General features: G+C 42.5%; 1 protein-coding gene across 1 annotated transcript in view; it reads left to right on the top strand.

The window, feature by feature from the left end:
• The window catches only part of TMUB2 (transmembrane and ubiquitin like domain containing 2), a 111,161-nt gene extending 93,977 nt beyond the window's left edge, over positions 1–17,184 (top strand). Inside the window, exon 3 of the mRNA XM_086923923.1 lies at positions 13,152–17,184. Coding sequence (XP_086780049.1) covers positions 13,152–13,506 — 355 coding nt within the window. The 3' untranslated portion in view covers positions 13,507–17,184. The remainder of the gene's footprint in view (positions 1–13,151) is intronic.
• Positions 17,185–20,428: the final 3,244 nt, after the last annotated feature.

Raw genomic sequence — 20,428 nt, 5'->3', positions numbered from 1 at the left:
TACTTGTAATTAAACTGAAACTAACTGCAGTCCAGAGTTTTCTGAGATACAGGCGATTTTTCTCTTAAAGAAGTAATGTTTCATTTGCAGCTTTACATAGCGGTAACCAATCCAGCTCCCTCCCCATATATTCTCTACATTAAAAAAAAAAGAATAGCTAGGTTTAGTCGAGTGGCATTCAGAATTAAAAACATTTTTAAATGAAAGATCAAATGAAATTTGTCTGATATTGCCCACAGATAGACTTCTAAATTTCATTTACATTTAAAGGTGGCTTTTCATAAAAAAAATATTTTGCATAGTATATGTTCTCTGACTGTCATAAGTGGCGGGACTTATTCAATGATTAGACCCATAGGGTAGTTCCTCATGATAGAAAACTGAGGTTAAAGGTAATTACCCTTTCCATCGATGCAACCTGTTTGCCAGTGGCGTACCAAAACTTGAGGGGCTCCCACTACAAAGTGCATGGAGCCTCCCACCCCCATGCTCCATACCCAGTCAGGAGCAGTCAGGCCAGGGGCTTGGCGCCCGTACACAGTGCCATGCTCTTTGAGCTCAGGCCCACCCCCCGTCCGCACCGCGGGGGCGATTGATATGCCCTTGCTGTTTTCATTGCATCTGGTCTGGCATTTACTGCCTCCACCAAGCATTTCTATAGCTGTAGAATCCAGCACAGACCTGTTGGTAAGCAAAGAGAGAATAGAACAAAAAATGAGGAAAAATTAATTTCATTGTGATTTGGTATTTAAGTTCTTGCACTCCTTCTCCCAAGAGACCCAGTCCAGGTCCACCCAGAGATGGCATAAAAACGCGAGGACAGGGCAGGGGCAGGTTATGACAGACCATTGTACGGGGGTATGCTGCTCACCCTGTTTCCTTTTACTAAATAGCATCTGTTGGAGAAGTTTCATCTAATCGTTCTGAGAGAGAGCAAGAATTAGAAGTACTAGAATTGCATTGTAGATTTTCATGTTTCATTCCTTTTCCTCGGATTCAATTTTTCCTTCTCCTTCGCTCTTCCTCCCTTCCTTGTTTACTTCTCTTTCTATTTCTTCATATCTTGGTGTGTGTGAGTTAGGGTCTGGCACAGCAATTTACGTTTATAGTCCATGTGCATGTGTCTTTCTTTAAAGGATACTATGCAATACTAACCTACCTAATTCATAACCCCTAATTCACAATCTTTTGTGGTCCATTTTCATTTCACCCACATGTTTTCTTCTAACAGTTAACACTTCTAACACTTCTTACTAAGTGTCCTCAAGCATTGGATTCATACCCTTAGGAAGCTGTCAGAAAGGACCTTAGAAACATTAAAAGTATTTTTATGTAAACAAAGAATTTCTAACTTATACTTTTACTCCAGAATAAACGCATCTAACGATAGATTTGTGTTTAGATTTTGTTTTACGGAGTTTTATTTAGCGCAAACTTGACACGAAAGTATTGGGCATGAGAGCGCTTTGCACGAGCACTAGTTAAATGAGGACACATTAATTTTTGGTAGGCACGGGGATTAAGTGATTTGCCCAGAATCACAGATTTGTTGTGCGTCCCTGCCGAGACTCGAACCTGATTCCTCAGCTCCGATGTCGACTTAGGCCAACCCCTCTCCCAGGCTGTGGAATTGAAAACCCTATCACGTTTTACACACCTATTTACCTTTTTAAGGCATCCCTTTTTCACAAAAAGTGTTGAATTTTTTTGCATCTTTTCTTGCTTTTTTGATGAAAACTTGGATGCAGGTTTGAAAAATGTGCTCTTTTGTCTTCACTAGACGCATAGGCTCTTCCAAGTACTGCTTCCACTGTCATGGCGAGATATCAGATGATGTAGAATGACCTCTGTACGTGCCTTTTCTGCCTGACTCGTTACCATCACATTGCGGTCTGCAGGCACTGCTTTAAGATGAGCCCAAGAGCCTGAACAAGCATTGTTATTTTGAACATCTTCTTGAGGAATTAATTCAAGAGTCTGAGTTATAGATTTGGTCTTAGACCCCCTTCCTCCTTTAGGATAAAAAATAATAGGACTAGCACCCCATTCCTCGCTCTCTGGATTGCACATGTGGTGAGTAACATCATTACTTCTTATTAAGAATTGAGCCGTGATCCACTGGAGAATAAACAGAAGAAATACAAGGAGGTGTATCCAAAAATGGAAGATTGGAACCAGCTTGAATAATGAAGGGCCCTTTAAGCGATGTGGAGCGCCAGTAATGCAGGCAGTGTTTAATTCTGCCACTGACTGGTCTTAACATTTGGTTGGAAGGTGAAGTAATGAGGTTTGCTAACAATGCCAGAAGAAAAGGATGACTAGTATTGTTGCTGTTGTTGTTGGCCTTGTCCCACCTGGCCACCAGTGTGGGCCCCAGAATTGAGGCTGATTGCTAACCACTAAAACCTCAGTCTTGTTTCAATAACATTTTATGTAGTTGTTCCTTATCCATCCTGCGACTTCCACCAGGCTTGGGCTAAGGTTGGGTGGACTCACACCGTCCTGAGACAGAGAAACATAATAATCTGTGTGCCATCAGCATATGAGAACAGAGTCAAGCAAGCAATGTACCTCTAAAATATCGGACAGAGGACAAACATAACACTTAAACAGTGTAGGGCTCAAAGACGAACCCTGGGGTACCCCATATGGCAGCTTAAAATCAGAGAACTCGTAAAGCTTCAAAATCACCTATAACGTTCAGTTTTGCAAGAAGGAGCAAACCCATGAGAGAGGAATGTCCTGGATGCCACAATCTGCTAGTCTTCGTAAAAGAATGAGATGGGAAACTGTATTGAATCCAGTGCTTAAATCCAGCAAGATGAGTTGTGGCATCCCTCAACAATCCAGAACTCGCCTATGGTGTACAGTAACGCCTAGCAGCACGGTTTCTGTACTAAAACCCTCACGGAAACCTGACTGGAAAGTGTACAGCATATTGCATGCCTCCAGAAATGCTGATAATTGATGATTGATATATTTTCCCAATATCTTTGCACAGTTCAGCAGTAGAGATATTGGGCGATAATTTGCACAGTCTGTAGCATCAAAGTTAGTTGGTTTTTTTGGCAGGGCAACACCAATTGAATGTCTCCAGGTCAGAGGAATAATGCCCCTAAATATTGGGGAATTGGGCAGGTTAACCAGATCTGAGGCCAGCATGGGGCTTACTGTTCTCACGATCATCAGTGGAAAGGAATCTAGCAGAGTCTGACTTTGTGGCATCCAAAAGTGCAATGACAGTGGTGATATCTAAATGATGGAAGGTGGCCAAGATGGAACTGTGGGACACAAGTGGGTCATTGGACCGATTTGTGGCCAATGGAACATTAAAAGAGGCTTGTCCACAGACTTTCTAAAGAAAAAGTTGGCTAGTAGAAATTTGTGGTTGGTTACTCTGTGCCATTGACTTTTTCGCGATGTGGTCAATTGGTTCCAAATCAAAAAATGTGCCTAATAATGTTAGTACAAGGGGTGAGGATCAGGGTATTGGTACAAGTGATTGGCACCGAGTGCGCCCCACAAGGATGACCGAAGTTTTGTTACCAAAACCCCTTCCAGTTTACTCTACCTTTACAAAATAGATTTAGGCATTTAAATAAAGTAGACTGACTGTTGAAGACTCAAGCGGGCAGGGAATTAGAGGGGACAGTTAGTGAACAGAATCGACCTGATATTTCACATCACGAGAAAGTGGAATCTGATCATAGTCCCAATGATGCTTATCCATGTTCTGTACGAGATCCACCTACTGTTTCTTTGTCTCCAAATTTGACTTTGGCCAAGTTGCAGGCTGGAAATGGGCATTTGCACAATAGAGGAAATGGGTCCACCAACAAGGTAGAATCACCTTTAGACAACTCCACCTGTCCTCCCCTGTTTGCCTCCTTGATGGCTTCAAACGAGGTTGCTATGGAAGGGACCCCTAATTTCTCCTCTTCCTTATCAAAACTCAGTCTAAAACTGAAGTTTCTTACATGGAACATTGCAGGCATCAAAAATAAATCGAACTGCCCGGACTGGGAAACACTGGTAGACTCCTGTGATATTTGCATGTTCCAAGAAACCTGGGCTGTTGAGGAATACACCCGTCCGGGATTTGCATCCTTTTACAAAATAGCCATTTCGAAAGGGCAGGGAAGACCATCGGAAGGACTAATTATTTGGATTGGGACCCATCTAGGATGTACTGTCTCACAAATAGAAGAAACTGGGCCTGACATTTTGGGCCTTATCCTGTCCTTTAACAAAGATCACAAAATAAAATTGATCAATGTGTATTCTAGGCCCGTGAAAAACTGGAAGGAGTCACCAACAATAGACCATCTAGATATAGTAATGTCGAGCGACTCAAAAGACGGTCTGATCCTTTTGGGTGGTGACTTGAATTGCCAATATGAACCCCTAAAAGATTTTGATGACTCCTGTGGTAGAGAAGAAGATGAGGTAAGGGTCATTCCCGAGTTAAACTCAACCCCGATTAGGGCCTGGTCTTCTCTGGCGCTCCAAACCAAGTCTTTGGCCCTGAAACATTCATTATGCGACTGTAATGGTCGATTTAGTTCCGACTCGCCTGGTAAATACACCTTCAACAGGGTGGGCCACGAGTCAATATTGGACTACGTTTTAATAGAAACCAGAGGTTGGTCTTTCGTTACCGAATTTACCATCTTACCTAGGCATGATAGCGATCGTAACGCCCTGATAGCAACTCTAGAGTTCCCCTCAAAAACGGGACCAAGCGATTTAGATCAGTGTGCCAGGGATGGGCTATTCCTCTCAAATAACAAAAGAAAGGTCAAGTGGGCGCAGATGGAAAACTGTCAAGTGAATTTGGCTCTACTCTATGAAAGTATCATTCCTGACTTAATGACTCTGTCAGATCTGGTGGACAACGGGGCCTTACCTGAAACCTACAGCAAATTAGAGGTCATTAATTATTCCACCTGCTGTAAACTAAGAGAAGCATTTTATAGACCCTGCCTGCAGGTCAAAAGGAGCCAACAAAAGGGATCGTGGTTTAAAAGCAGCTGTAAACGGGCAAAGAAAACTCTTCTAGAGGCTATTAAACATAAATCCCAGAGCGACATCAAAACGGCTAGGGCCAGTTATAAGAAAAGCATTGCTTCTGCCAAGGTTGTCTGGGAAATAGACACATGGTATATGTTAAAAACAGCCCTGGAATCCAAGGATCCTAGAACATTTTGGAACATTGTTGTGAGTGGTAGTAGCGAGGGTCGGACCCCCCTGGAGGTGAACATAGCGGCAGAGAGTTGGGTCTCCCACTACCAAGCCTTGTATTCTCCAACAGCAGACGACGGTGCCACAGTAGCTACCTCCTTCCACAGTGCTTACCGCAGATTTTGATTCCCCACAAATCTCCCTGGCTGAAGTAGAAATTGTAATTAAAAAAAATCATATAGGTAAAGCCACAGGGCTTGACAATGTCACAGGAGAGTTATATAGTAAAGAGCCTAAAATTTGGGCCCCCTACCTGTGGCTGATTTTTAATGCCATCCTAAAATGGATGAACTTGCCTAAATCGTGGCTGGGGGCTGAGGTAATCCCAGTATTTAAGAAGGGCTGTCCTTTTCAACCCTCTAACTATAGACCAATCAGTCTAATAGATATATCTCAAAAGGCCTTTGCAAGGATCATTCTTGATCAAGTCGGGACCTGGCTGTATGACAAAAAAATAATGTCCCATCTACAGGCTGGGTTCAAAACAAAAACTTTGACTATGGACCAGATATTTAGGCTCCAACTCCTTTATTGGAAATCAGTAGTATCGGAAGGGGGGGAGCCTTTATCTGGTCTTTGTTGACCTGTAAAGTGCCTTTGACCTGGTTCCCAGGGAGACTTTGTGGAGAGTGTTGAGAGAGTTGGGGATACCTCCATATCTCCTAGAGAATATTATTTGGCTCCATACAGGGAATTATGCCAAAATTAGGTATGGGAAAGGGGGGGACCCTCACTGCTCCAATCTCGGTAAATAGGGGAGTTCGACAGAAGTGCGTTTTGGCCCCAACCTTATTTTGCATCTACATCAACGGTCTGGTACACTCCCTGAGCCAATGCAAGAACATCGATGCCCCGAAGCTGGCTCGGGGCTGTGTGCCAGCGTTGATATTCGCTGACGACACGCTACTCCTGTCTAAGTCCTCTATGGGGCTAGAGAGAATAATGGATGGATTTTCACTCTTTTGTAAGAATAGGGGGTTGGAAATAAACCTACAGAAAACTAAATATATGGTTTTCAACCCCAAGAAAACGCTTTATCCCGGCCCCCACCTGAATGGCTCACCACTAGAGAGGGTTAGCGAATTTGAGTACCTGGGGGTTACCCTAAATGAAAAAATATCCTGGGGAGCCCCAGGTCACAAAGGCAAACCTTAAACTAACCCAAATCTCGGGGGTCTGGCCAAAGTCTTCAGGGATACCCATCATAAACCCATGAACCCTGTCTTAGAAATTTATAAAACACAGGTGAGAAGTGCGACACTGTACGGTGCTGAGATGTCGGGACACTCCAATATAAATCCAATGCTGATCACCGAAAATACATTTCTCAGACAAATAGTTGGTCTCCCGGTAAGCACCCCTCTGTTCCCCCTTCGCATGGAGCTAGGAGTAAGACCAATCACCCAGGTTGTAGGATGCAGGCCACTTCTTTTTTGGCGAAGGATATGGGCGACCCCATAACTTGCTGTATATAGAAGTGAGCTAGAGGAGATACTTAGCATTTCGGGGAATAGTAAGTTTCCATGGCTTATGTATGTTAAAAACTGTTTGATTGCTCTAGGATTTTGTGATTTGTGTGAGAATCCCAGAGTAGCCTGGGTAACCATTACTAGGAAGATCTTGATAAGGAGATACTGGGATGTTCAAATGGACAATTTGTATCTCAATCCCAGCTAGGGCTGGCTCCAGGCTATCTATATTCCTAGATGTGAAATGTACATATATGCTGGAGAATGTACTTGATGTTATTTATCCAACCCTGGCCAGGAAACGTTATCTACAGTTTCGCTATGGCTGTCTCCCGCTCAATGCATACACTGCTTGTACATCCAAGGAGGAGACTGACCTGCATGTGCTCTTTTTCTGCCGAGGATACGGCAAACTACGTCAGAAGGAGCTCATTAACTTGTTTAAGAACTTGGGCTCTGGGCACTGCAAGGAAAAAAGTCTATAGACTTTTAAAAACGAATACGGACTTGCACATTGTATTTGCGGTTTCCAGGTTATTGTGTTGTATGTGGTGGGCAAGGACAAAAATGGTAAAAATTGAATGATTTTTAAATTATTTATTGTCACTTTTGTAAATAATAAAATCTTTTGGGTTTTAACTTTTTTAAATATCTGACAAATGTCATATTCTTGCTGCTTCTTTTATGGCTTACGCCGAAATAAAGAATATTTGACTGACTGACAAAGTGTACCTATTTTCAAACCCACCCTGTAATGTTTACCCTCTTACCAATTTGTGCCAAATTCGACAGGGTTAAAGCTAGCCTTATGAATGTGTAAACCACAATTTGTTTCTAATTGGTCTAAGGGCTAGGCACAATGTTGTTAATTAAGTTAAAATAGGTATCCCTATGGAGTGTTGTGTTGATCGTTACTACGGAGATGTGTAGCTCTGTAAAAGTACATATATATTTATACAACACACACATACTTGAATGCTGTCATCTGGAGAGCTGTTACAGAGTTATTATCCTGTATCTGAAGTACTAATTTCAAATTTATTTATTATGTTTTGGCTCTCAAAGAGGGCCACATAAACATATACAATACACAACATCAAATACACAAAAGATAAAAAGTTTGGAGAACAAAATTCAATCCGCAATCGATATACATCAGCAAAACAATCAAGCAAGGCCGGACAGACAACATATCTCCAGTTGTATTAATAAATAGGTAAAAATCCTTTAAAAAAGTTAAAAATGTAGGAACAGAACATTTAGTTTGGAGGGCAATAAAGTGCATGAAGAAAATCATTTAAAGTGACAATGCTAAGGCGGAGACAAATTACTTTTAGCCAACGATTGCGCAAATTACGTAGCATAGGACAAATCAATAATACATGCATACAGTCCTGGTTGTTCAGTTTACATAAATTGCACAAAGCCGGAGTGCCATGCCATTTGGATAACAGTAGATTTAGTGGAATTAAATCATATCGTAGCAAAAACCAAAATCTACGTATCCCATGCGGTAGATTCCATAGGGCATAGGGTTGTGGCTGCTTCAACCTGTAGGAAGAGATGAGAGGTTCCACGTTTCTTTTGTCACCAACTGACTTTTTATCAGAAAGGAAGCAAAACTCCCACGAAGCCTCCTTAAGGACATGTTTTAACTGCGTGGGAGAGTAGGAGAAAAGAACACTTTCATCAAGTTTAAGAATCTTTACAGCCCTTCTAAAGTTGCTTACGAGTTTAGAGAACTCTTTAAAATTGCCCAATAGCTCATTTTTGAGGAGAACTCGCAGGGTACCATCTCTCGCTCTAGCCAAACTAGCCACCCATCTTATTAGGGCACATAGACCCTGAACCCAGGAACTCCTGAGTCCAAAGTCAAGCCTACAAGCGGCTAGTGGGCAAGCATTGTTTAGGGTCGAGAGGGATCTTAAGAGTTTCCCCTCAATCTTGTGGCAAAAGTCCCAGTTTTTCACCTCTATTAATTCAATACCATACAAGATAGTAGCGGGGATTTTTGCTCTAAAAACTTCTAGAAGGCTAGAAAAGTGCCTTTTCCCCGTTGCCTGGTATAGGGACTTTAACCCATTGCCATGGGCAAGAGCTTTGCGGGAGCAGTGCTCTATATGGAGTTTCTCACTCATATTGGCCGAGAATATTTTTCCCAAAAAAGTATAGGAGGTTACGACCTCCAATCTATGCCCCCCGATAGCCCAACCGTAATTTGTAGAGCGGCACTTCTTCTTACCAGCTATACACATCACTTTACTTTTGGTAATATTAATCTTCATGTAATGATCGCTAGCAAAGGCCTGGAGAGCCTGTAGCCGATTTGCAAGACCGATTGGAGTCAAGTCAAGGATAAGAACATCATCGGCATACATCAGGCAGGATATTGGAGTCCCTCCTATCATCGGGGCAATCCCCTCACTGGCAGACACGGCAGCAGGGAGATCAACCGTATATAAGGAGAACAAAAGGGGAGCCAATAAGCAGCCTTGTTTAAGGCCATTCCGAGATGGTATTTTGGCCGAAAGCCCCCTTTCGCCCCCATTAAGACCCTGCACCAAGTCTCGGTATGCAGAGCCGAACCAGTTCCAACAGGGGGATAGGGACACCAAGCGTCGCCAGTTTTCTCCACAGCGTTCCACGATCTACTTTGTCGAAAGCTGTGGAGAAATCAATAAAGGCGGCATATATCACTCCTCCTCTCACCTGGACATATTTATCTGTGATCACCTGAAGGGCAGTAAGATTATCTAACGTACCATGCTCCCTTCGGAAACCGGTCTGTTAAAACGGCAGAATATTGCCGTCCTCGACCCAATCGGAAAGAGAACTAAGGAGGCATTTCGCAAAGACCTTTCCGATAGAGTCGAGGAGTGCAATCAAGCGGTAATTACTAGGGCTGTCCCTTGTACCCTTCTTAAAGATGGGGACCAAAATACTTCCTCTCCAGGAAGCGGGAACAATTTTGGAGAGATGGCACGCCTTAAACAAAGGGTACAAAATTTTGCTCCAACTTAAGGGATCTTGTTTGAGGACCGTCATAGGGAGCTCGTCCGGTCCCATGGCCCCAGAAGACCGCATATTTATTATTGCCGTCTCGATTTCTTTCTCTGAGGGATGGAATACCAGGTCTTCAGGGGCAGCATATATGAAGTTATCAGTACCTGAAGTCCCGTTCCCTGCATAGAGCTCTCGGATATGAGAGGACCATACCTCTTCTGGAATAGGAATGGGGATAGGGCAATGGCGCGTACCACATCCCTTCCCAATTATTGCCCAAAAGTCTTTAATATTACCATGTACAGCAGATTCCCTCAATTTAATCCAAACTTCATCCTCCCTTTCCTTTTTAATTTTTAGCTTGAGTCTGCTTCTCTTTCTTTTTAACCTGGCAATTTCTTTCCCACGTTCCAGGCCTCTTTCTAAGTACTGTTCGCGAACTAGTTTATTTAATTCCCTATTCAGAGTACGCAATACATTGGGAACTACCTCTCCTTTCCTAGGGGGAACAGTTTTTTTTGCGTACAATAAAATCTTTCGCATGAATTCTTCAAAATAAACTAATTCGCTGCCATTCCACTCGTTTATTACCATTAGGGTATCGGCCAAAAGGTCCTGCACCCCATTAGTGGCGGCAGAGTTCCAGAAGCACCTTCCTGTAGAAACATGGAAGGTAGCCTCGTTGCCATTAAGCGACCAAGACACCGTATTCAAAGGATTTAAAGACATTGTTAAAAACAATATACTATGATCGCTGAGTGACGTAGGGATAATCTTAAGGTCCTGAATATGGGGAAACAGGCCATAGTCTGCAATAGCATAGTCCAAAATAGATGACCCAAATGGGGATTTATGAGTATAATTAGCGGGGACGTCAGAAGGGAATCTTCCATTTAAAATAATACCATCCCCTGTCTCTAGTTCTTTTAACAAAATCTTCCCTCTTTTATTTGTCACCAGGTTCTCAGGAAAAAGCGTCTGGGGAATAAAGTGTACCTCTTCCTTAACTTTATTCCTGAAGAGTTTTAGACTAGCATTAGAAATTTTGCTATTCAGATCACCTACAAGCAAAATTACAGGGGAAGATGGGGAGTTTTTTATCTGTTCAATATGACGGAAAACCTGCTGCAGACTAGCATTAAAACACTCCTCAGGGGGTATATACACATTAAAAATTACCATAGGATATTTTTTATCATTATGGAACAGATTTTCTAGGGTTATTGTGTGGAAAAGTCTACTAGGATCAATATAATGGGAGAATCTCCATTGCAATTTGTTTGACAGTAAGCAGGCAATCCCCCCCCTGGCATGCCCTTTCTTAGAGGGCGCAGCTGGTACTTCCAGGACATAAAAATCTTTTAATGGTGTTAGCATATCAATGCACCATGTTTCCTGAATGCACAATACATCCGCACCCAGAGAAGATAAAAAAGCAAGTTTCTCTGGGCTGCTGTGGAATCCAGCCGCATTCCAGGAAATTATTTTTAATGCGGTGTTAAAGATGGTGAAACAATTTGGGGTTATCCTTTGTTTTTGTTGATAGTGCACTATGGAGCCAATTCCACCGATTATTTTCGTCTATGAGTAAAGAGTTCTCAATTAGTGGAAGTGGCTTCACATGTGAAACTGAGCGTTTTCCCCTAGAGACCCAGATTTTGAGGTCTCTAAGGGGAGAGGTTACCCCGTTTTGCTCACCACCCCCAAGCACCTGGTTACATCTGTATCTGAAGTAGATGAAGTGCTGTTTCTCTATCTACCACAGCAGTAGCAATAATCAGGCGTTTGTGTACAACACGAATACGGGCAGCTTAACCTCTTTATCCCATGAGTATATGCATTTGAAGCTGTGACAGTCGCACCAGTTATGATGGTCTACACCAGGCTTCTCCAACGAGTAGCTTCTGAGCTACTGTTAGCTCTCCAGTTACCTGTAAGTAGCTGTCCTATGTGTAGGACACTGAAATACATTTGAAGCTTTTCCTTGGTTAAAATTATATGAATGGCAGATTGATTAACTGCTTTTTGGAGAAAAATTGCTGCATTTCCAAAATATATCTAAAGTTGGTATTTGAGTGATAAATCAATCCGTGTTGGGATGGCTATTACTAATATTAACTTAGTGTTACGGGCACTGCTGCTATTGCAGGTACAGATACCCTAAGCTGTATGGGTGGGATCAGCTTAACCTGTTTGTTCACCTTCAGTAATGATTGTGTAACCTGAATAACCATATTGGGAAGAGCTAGCTTAATCTGCAAGCCCTCAGTAGCGGAGAGGCAAGTTAAATAGTTTGCGCTTCATATGTTTAAACACCTTAAAATGTCTGTACACCTTTGGTAGATGCAGTTATGTTAAGTTATGTTATGTTAACAGGTATTTATTAAGCGCACGGCTACTCCGTTTAACCTACATGTGCACTGGAAGGAAATGGAAAGTGAAAAGAACGGCTGGCTAATACGATACTCGCTGGGGAGGAGTTAACTATCATGTTCAGGTGGTTTATGGCAGTGTTACCCTTACTGGGATGTGCTGTTAGTTAGAGACAGCGGCAACCTCATTTTCATGTAACTAAACTAGTGAAGATGGAGGGAGACGAGTATAAGAAGATAGAGAGCTGTTGTCTCTTTTGCTGGGACATTGACAGTGGTCCAGTCTGTACAGGCTAAATGTATGGGCAATGATGGCATCACCTGTATAGGTTTTGCGGTGCAAATAGTAGCAGCATTGTGTGAATCCACTTTGAAGATGAGGCAGTGGGGCAGAAGTAATCTGGCACCTAGAGGTGTCAGGTTGTGTATGCACAAGTATGTGCTGTGGGTAGTGGTAGCTTCACTTGTATGGGTTTGGAGTAGGAGAGTAATAGCCTCACCTGCTTGTGCTGGAGTGTGGCCAGTTCTTTGCTTGTATATTCATTTGGGTAGAGCAGAAGGTAGAGGCACTGGTAGCCACACCTGTATTTGATCTGGGTAAGGCCAATGGTAGCCTGACCTGTATGTACATCTATGTAGAACTATTGGTAGCTTTACATGCATGAGTACTGGAATACCAGTCTAGTCGTAGCATCACCTATGTATGTATTGGATGGAGAGCAGTATAGCCTCCCTTATATGTGCACTGGAGGAGGGTAGTTGCACTATATGTGCAGGTGGGTCAAAACAGTGATAGCTTTTCTTGTACTCTGGTGGCTGGAGCAGTGGTTGCCTTGTTTGCCTGGGTGCTGGGATAAGAAACGTTGGTAACTTTGCTTGCATACTATTTGCTACAAGTAAATGTGTGGGCTGAGGGCTCGAACTAGGGAAGAACATTACCATTTTACCCATAACATTCACTACGTGTTTCTGTAAGATATGTTTTCTAAGAATTTCGCTTCTAAGAATAGATCACACTGCTCTGCCTGCACTAGGAGAATAATTATTTTCTCTTTTTTCTCAAAAGCAAATCATTTCCTGGCCAAGAGAACCAGCTGAAGCTCATATACCAGGGGCAGCTACTGCAGGACCAGACACGAACCCTGCAGTCCCTCAACGTCACTGACAACTGTGTGATCCACTGCCATGTCTCACCTGCCAGCACTGTTTCAAGCCTTGACAATGCCGCTGTGGTCACGGAACCAGCAGGGGTCACACTCAACTTGGGCAACTTGATGCTCCCGATTTTTGTGGCAATGCTAGCTGTGATCTGGTACTTCCGCATCAACTACCGTCAGTTTTTCACTGCCCCAGCTACAGTCTCTCTTGTGGGTGTCACAGTTTTCTTCAGCTTCCTTGTATTTGGGATGTATGGCCGATAAGCAGGAACAGAATGAGGGGATAGGCCGTTTCCTCCTTTTTATCTGCTGGACAGTCTGGAATTGCTATTAAATTCCAACGGTATTGCCGATGGCTGATGAGTAGCATTGGCCAATGGGCTTCTGGCGCACAACCATTAGGTGGGTGTAGTATGTTGCACCTAGTCCATGCATAGAATCTAATCTGAGTAAGAATGAAAAGTAGCATTGCTTAACACATCGCTGCCTGTGAACCCTTCTCCTGATGTTGACAGTATGTCCAGTTCTCCTTCTCAAACGTGGACATAATTTATTTTAACAAATCTGACTGTGCCACACCTCCCACTTTCTGAAAATCTTCTGGTATAGTTGATTAACATAACATTGTCCTTTACCATTGCCAAATCTTTGGTGACTTCGTTCTCCTGCAGCGCTTAGGTGCTCCTCACTTCGCTTTTTATGTTTTTTTGCTGTGTGTGCGCTAAATAATTTTACTCATATATTTGTGGATCACAGAGACGGAATGAAAACTGCCTTGAGCACTGGACAGGGGAGCAGGACTGAAGATGTTCTGCTACTTGCAGTACACAATATTATACTAGTTGCCATGAATCAATCGTGAAGTTTATTCTCACCATCATATGTATACAAAAATGTAAATTCCACTAGCAGAGTCTGGACACTTCGACCTGTGATATAGAGACAGCGACCCGGCACTTCCTTGTTATTGCTGCAGTTCTGACTTGGCCTCCAGCTCTTACAAGAGTATTTGTCCAAGTCTTTGTGTGCATGCTCTCCCGTGTTTTGTCACCCCCATGCTGTGTGCATACACACTAGTACAACAGTACACTTCAGAGTGTGTCCATCCCTCTGCCAAGCTTTGATGAGCCACAACTGGACAACTTTGTAATAGGGCACTTCAGCGTATTTGGATAGAGGCTGGAAAAGAAGTAATTCCTACTTTGATCTGCTCTTTACTTGAAGAGTGTGGACCTCACTGAGGTTGCGGGAGGAGATGTAGGATGGGTGGCATGCAAGCTCGTGTTTGATGCAAAAGATGCTTTGTTTTGAAACATGATAAGTCTTCTAAACTTGCAGTTGTATGTGTCCTAAATACTAGTAGGCATGTGAAACTGAAAGAAAACCGAAAAACTGAACTCTTCTAAGGATCAAGGTTTGGCATGGTATGCAAAGGAATTTCATTTTTGTGTTTTGGTGTAGAGTTTTTTAAACAATGAGCCAGGTTCTCGGTTTATAAAGAGCTTGAGATTAAAATGGAAATAGCTATAACATAGCTCTGTGAAACTAGGTTTTCTAATGTAATTTTGTAGCAAGCAAGTGAAAACCAAACTGTGGGCTTATTCAGCCCAGTGAATATGCTGCATGATCATGTGTTTTAAAAAAATGTATTTATAATTATTATAAAGTGTGCAAATGCCAAAAGGCGTCCTAGCGCCATAAGCATATTATACATAACAATCAGCACTTAGCACTTTCTTAGAACCTAAAAAAAAGCTTCATCTTTTTTCCAAAATTTCAAATAATTAGAAAGGCACTTGATAAGAAAATCCCTAACACCCAGACGAGATTTCAGAATTTCAGAAAACGTGTGCCAGCGAGCATAAGGTTCTGTCCAGCGTGTACCCTCAGAATGTGTTTGATTAAAAAGTAAATGCTGTGATAGAGAGCTTTAAAAACAAAATGTGGAGGCTTTTGACTAGGACATATTTGTGATTTGGGAGACAATGTAAGGCCCGCCGCATGGCCGGAAACTGAAGCATGAGTGGGCAGTGTAAGAAGTAGTCTAGCTGCAGCATTCTGCACCAGTTGGTACTGGGAGATGGTGCTTGAAGGCAAATATCATGCATTAACGTAGTCTTTGCATGCACCAGCTGCTGCTTGGAGAATCGGATAAGGGCTGTCCTCTGAAAGAAAATGTGCAATATTCCTCAAGAGTTTGAGTTTGCATAAAGCAAGCAGCAGAAACCTTGTCTGTTAGTGTAAAGGATTACTCAGCATTGAATGCAAGCCCTAGATTCCTGACTGTGTAGAGGGGGAGAGACCGTGACCCATGGTGTCCAGCCATCAGCCTCAGAACCAAACTGCGGGTGGCTACCAAGAAACATTACCTCAGTTTTTCACGAATTTATTTTAAGACTTCTTTAGGACATCCAGTTGGTCACTGCTCCAAAGCCCGATTGGAAATTTGTTGCTGGCCAAACAAGTATTTTCATCGAGTCTAAGACTTAGTTGAGTGTCATATGCATAGCTTATGCAGGAAATATGAAATGATCTCTGCAAGAGGATCCACATAGAGATTAAACAGAATGGAACATGATCTGTTAAAAAGGAGTTGATCTAGTCCACAGCTCTTCAGTAATATGCCATGGCACATAGTATCAAAAGCCACTGATGGTTTTTAGAATATCAGGGCAGGTACACCCCTCTGATCAAGAATAATGCATAACTTATTTTGCACTGCTACCAGTGCTACTTCCTTGTCATGAAATGCCCTGAATCCCCCTTGAATCGGGGCAAGGAGAATTATTCACAATTAGGTTAGATAGCTGAGAATTCACTTATTTCAGTTTAACAGGAAAATGCATCCTTATATTGGCCTGTAATTACTTGGCATGGGCATTTTCAATGAAAGCTTTTGGATGAGCAAGACGATAGGCGCCTGCTTTCAGTAAGAAAGGGGGTAAAAGGCCAGTAATAAAAGTCCAGTTGAGCAGGTCATGATGGACAAGTGACACAGAAAGCACTAGCAGGTAAAAAACGTAAGTGGGGGTGGATCATCTAGAGAGACCGACCAAGTCTCATGGTCAAACTGGTCTGTGTGATAATGATGTATAGAAATTAAAAACTATTTTGATGGTGGTTGTGCCTAGGAACAACAAGGCCTCAGATGGAGCATGCCGGAACTTGAGGAAGGAGAAACATGTTAGCATGAGGGGGTAAGGATTGATAAGTAGCCAGAATTTGGTCAGGAAAAAGACTGAAAGGGAAGTGCAACCCATATGAGGATCTATAACCATTTATAACTCACAATCTTGTGGCATTGGCACTAGCTGTCAACATCACATTGTCTTAGTAATCACAGGTAATGTGAGGATTTTATAACGTCATATAAGAGTTCACGAAACCAAGGACCTACCACAACCGTCCCCGTGCATAAAACAAAAAAAGTGTGTTTTTACCTATTTCAGAACTACCAAGAATACGGTGCAGCACTCCATGTGAAGTAAACCAAAATCCAAATTTGAAGTAAGACCAGCAGAAGACCACATAAGTAAACTTGAGAGTCCTCTTATAATCACATGATGATCCAATGTAAAGTAAAAAAAATAGTCTTTAATCCATAAGCTTCTTCACATTCATTAAAACCTGATCCAATTCATTTGTAGTAGCCAATGCTCTTCGTTCATAAGAATTTCTTCAGGGTTACAAAAATCATGACAAACAATTCACATAAGCACTTAAAAAACTCTTTAAAAAAAAATAGACCTTTTAGGCCTAATGCCCAGATAATGCCTATTATATACAGACTGCATGTAATATTCAAAAAAGTGTACAGATGTCCTCCACCTAAGTAATGTTTATTAACTTTGTTATCACAGATCATCTACCATTGAGCTCTTACAATTATGAAACGCACCATATTTCATTGGAACCACCGTCAATAAAGTGTTAAAGAAGAAACAGTAATCCCATTTTTTAAAAAGAATTAAACAAATCTCAGTTTTTCGAAACTAAAATGGTACCTCATGTATCCAGTGCAATTCAGGTTCGCTCAGAAACATAGGTCATTGCCAAATGTTAATTTCTAGGCTGACAGTCAAATGTACTCCTAAAAACAATATACAAATAATATGTAATACAACTAAGAGACGTGCACAAACATAATACCTATATATGTATATAATACTATATGATGAACACAAGGGATATGAATGAGTACTACCATTTCATCCCAATATATACAATATGATAATGACCGGATGACTGGGTGAAAATTGCGCCGAGTTGAAGAATAGTAAATAGCACTCCAAGAAAGATAGCTCAAAGGATAAAGTAATGGTCATCCACCATTAACCAGCCAGTAGGGAAAAGGATCTCTACCTTCTAAACAAAAACAAATATCCTGAGCTTAAATCCGTACAGGTGAATGTCCTTATTAAATCAGTACAAAATAGACAATATTCTTTTCATTTTTTATTTAATCTTCAGTATTCCAACCTTGGTCCTAGCCAACACGTGTTTCGTCTTTCTTGGTGTCAACCATAGACTTCACACAAATACATATAAATAAAGGAATAAGGTCACCTTATTCCTTTATTTATATGTATTTGTGTGTTTGGTTTTATTTGGATTACTTCCATCTTGTGCTTAGCTACACCAACTTTTATTAGGGTGTTAGTTTTGAATTTGGTTGATTCTGAATATGTATTGTGATTTCAAACTTTGTTTGAACTTGAAGTAATGGTTACTTATTTTATAACATTCTAACCCTGACGAAGTCTATGGTTGACACCAAGAAAGACGAAACACGTGTTGGCTAGGACCAAGTTTGGAATACTGAAGATTAAATGAAAAGAATATCGTCTATTTTGTACTGATTTAATAAGGACATTCACCTGCTCAGGATATATTTATTTTCATCCCAATATATGTCTGTAAATTGAAGTCCTCGAACCATGAAGTTCATCCCCATAAACATCACAAACTTCTCCAAATGATATAACTTATGCCAAATATAACATCTGTAAAAAGTCCAACCAAACAGTGTACTATAATAGGTTGCATCTGTAAGAAAGTGGCTCTGTATAGACTGCACCAAAGTAGGGTACAGTGTGCACAGAGTCCAGCAGTCTCCAGAGGTTTGGCAGAGGCTAAAGTTAGATATAACCTTACTCTCCAAAGTGATAGCTTGGTCGAGCAGTAAGGCAGTATCAGAGGACAGTGTAAAGCATTTGATGTACACACAGAGTCAGCAAATGGTCTCACACACTCAAGAACTGAACTCCAGGCCAATTGATGTGTATAAAAAAATATACTTGTTATTTTATTTTAGAACCACAGGTTGGTATAAAAATACTTTCTCAGAAAGAGATGCCACAGTTGAATACTTTCAATGAGCAATAGACTTTTGGGTGCAATAGAGACAGTTGTTGCAATATGCAACACACACTTAACACAATGATAACATTAAGCTCAATGGGAATTTTAAGCAAACTGCAATATAATTTACTTTAAAAACGTTTTTCTTACTCCGGGCTGGGTCCTGGTTTCAGCCCTGGTGCATCTCCTGAAAACAGTTGAAGGAAATCGTTTTTGTTAAACAGGTGATTTTTAAAGGAATATTTGTATGTTGCATAAATCGACACTGAAGAATTTTTGGTGAAGACCAGGCAATGTTATCCTATGGGGACAAATCAGGTTATTAGAAACCACAGTTATCACTTTTTCTGGTCAGTGCTGGGTACTACGATCTCGCACTGGGATCTCTCATGATAACAGGTGAGTAATTTCTTTTTTGTTGACTGGATGATTTTTAGTGAATATTTCAAAGTTTCAACACTCGACAGTCAATGTTACCCTATGGAAAAAAAATGTAAGTTATCGGCTTTCAGGTAAGTACTTGACTGGCAGAGTTAAGGATCTGGGGTAAGACTCGGGGGTCTCCCAGGTTCAGGTTGGTACTGTAGTTACACCCTCAGCGGCACGGGGCAGCCGGGTACAGAGAGAGTAGGCCCAATGTTAGCCTATGGCGGGTAGGGGGCCTTCGGTTGGTGGCTGCTAGCAGGCAGGCCACACGGCTGTGGGAGTGGAGCTCCTGGTTACTTCCTCAGGGCAAGTGGGGAAGTCGAACAGAGTATTAGGTGCACTCCCAGCAACACTGGGGCGGCTGGATGCAGGGTGCTTTTGGGCCGTCAGGCGCCCAATGGATTTCAATGGGAAAGCTGCGTGACGAAAAAAGGCTGCAAGCTCGGGGACGGTGATTCTTCAGGTGCGACCACCACTTCGAGGGGTAAGTTGGGGAGCTGTAGGTTGGGTAGACACCCAAGAGTTGGGCACAGGGGGCCGTGGGGTGCCGGGTGCAGGGGTGTCTTTAGGCGTCGCGAAATCTTACCCACTGCTGGTTGCCGTTGGTTGGGTCCCTGGTGTTGAGGCTGCAGGAGTCGTCCGGAGCGTCGAGGGGAGTCCTTGGGTGCTGGATTCTTGGTCACAGTCGCCGGGGGGAAGTCCTTGTGGTCTTTATTCACTCTGGCACAGGCCGGGCTCGACGGGTGCAAAGTGTGCTGGATTCGCAGTTCCTGGCTGGCACCAAGAGCTGTAGTTGTTTGAGCAGAACCACTGCTCGTGGGAGTCCCAGTCTTGGGTTCAGCAAGGCAGGTAGGTCCTCCGGGGTCTTTGAGGTTGCTGACCACAGGAGACGCCGGGGTTTAGCAGGAGCAGGTTTGAGGGTCGACAGGCCGGTATGGCTGGGGCCAAGTCAGTTGGTGTTGTCCTCTTGTTAGCAGCTGTGTGGCAGGTCTTCTTTCTTCTTGTTCTTCTTGTAGTTTTGGAATCGGGATCTGAGGAAGGAAGGTTCAGGGTTCCCCTAAATACTAAATTCTGGAGAAGCTCACAAAGGCGGTATGCCTTTGAAGCTTCTCCTTCGTGAACCCTGTTCAGCCTGGGGGGAGGAGGCTTGGCACCTCGTCCCAGGATGTGCATTGTTTCAGGACCCCGAGAGCGGCAAGCTCTCGACCTAGGGGTCCAGAAACATGTCTGGTGGTGGCAGCATCGGCAACCACTCAGTCAGGTCACTGGGAGTTGGTCGAATTTCTCTGGCATAGGGCACCCAGCTAGAGGGGTGACTGATGTATGCCAGGGCAGTGTTCTGTGGGCATGGCACACAGGGATGTGTGACATGTCGACTCTTTGTTTAATTCTGGACCAA

The sequence above is a fragment of the Lissotriton vulgaris genome, chromosome 5 (assembly GCF_964263255.1).
Source record: "Lissotriton vulgaris chromosome 5, aLisVul1.2, whole genome shotgun sequence".
Taxonomy (NCBI): Eukaryota; Metazoa; Chordata; class Amphibia; order Caudata; family Salamandridae; genus Lissotriton; species Lissotriton vulgaris.
This window is presented reverse-complemented; position numbering and strand designations above follow the sequence as displayed.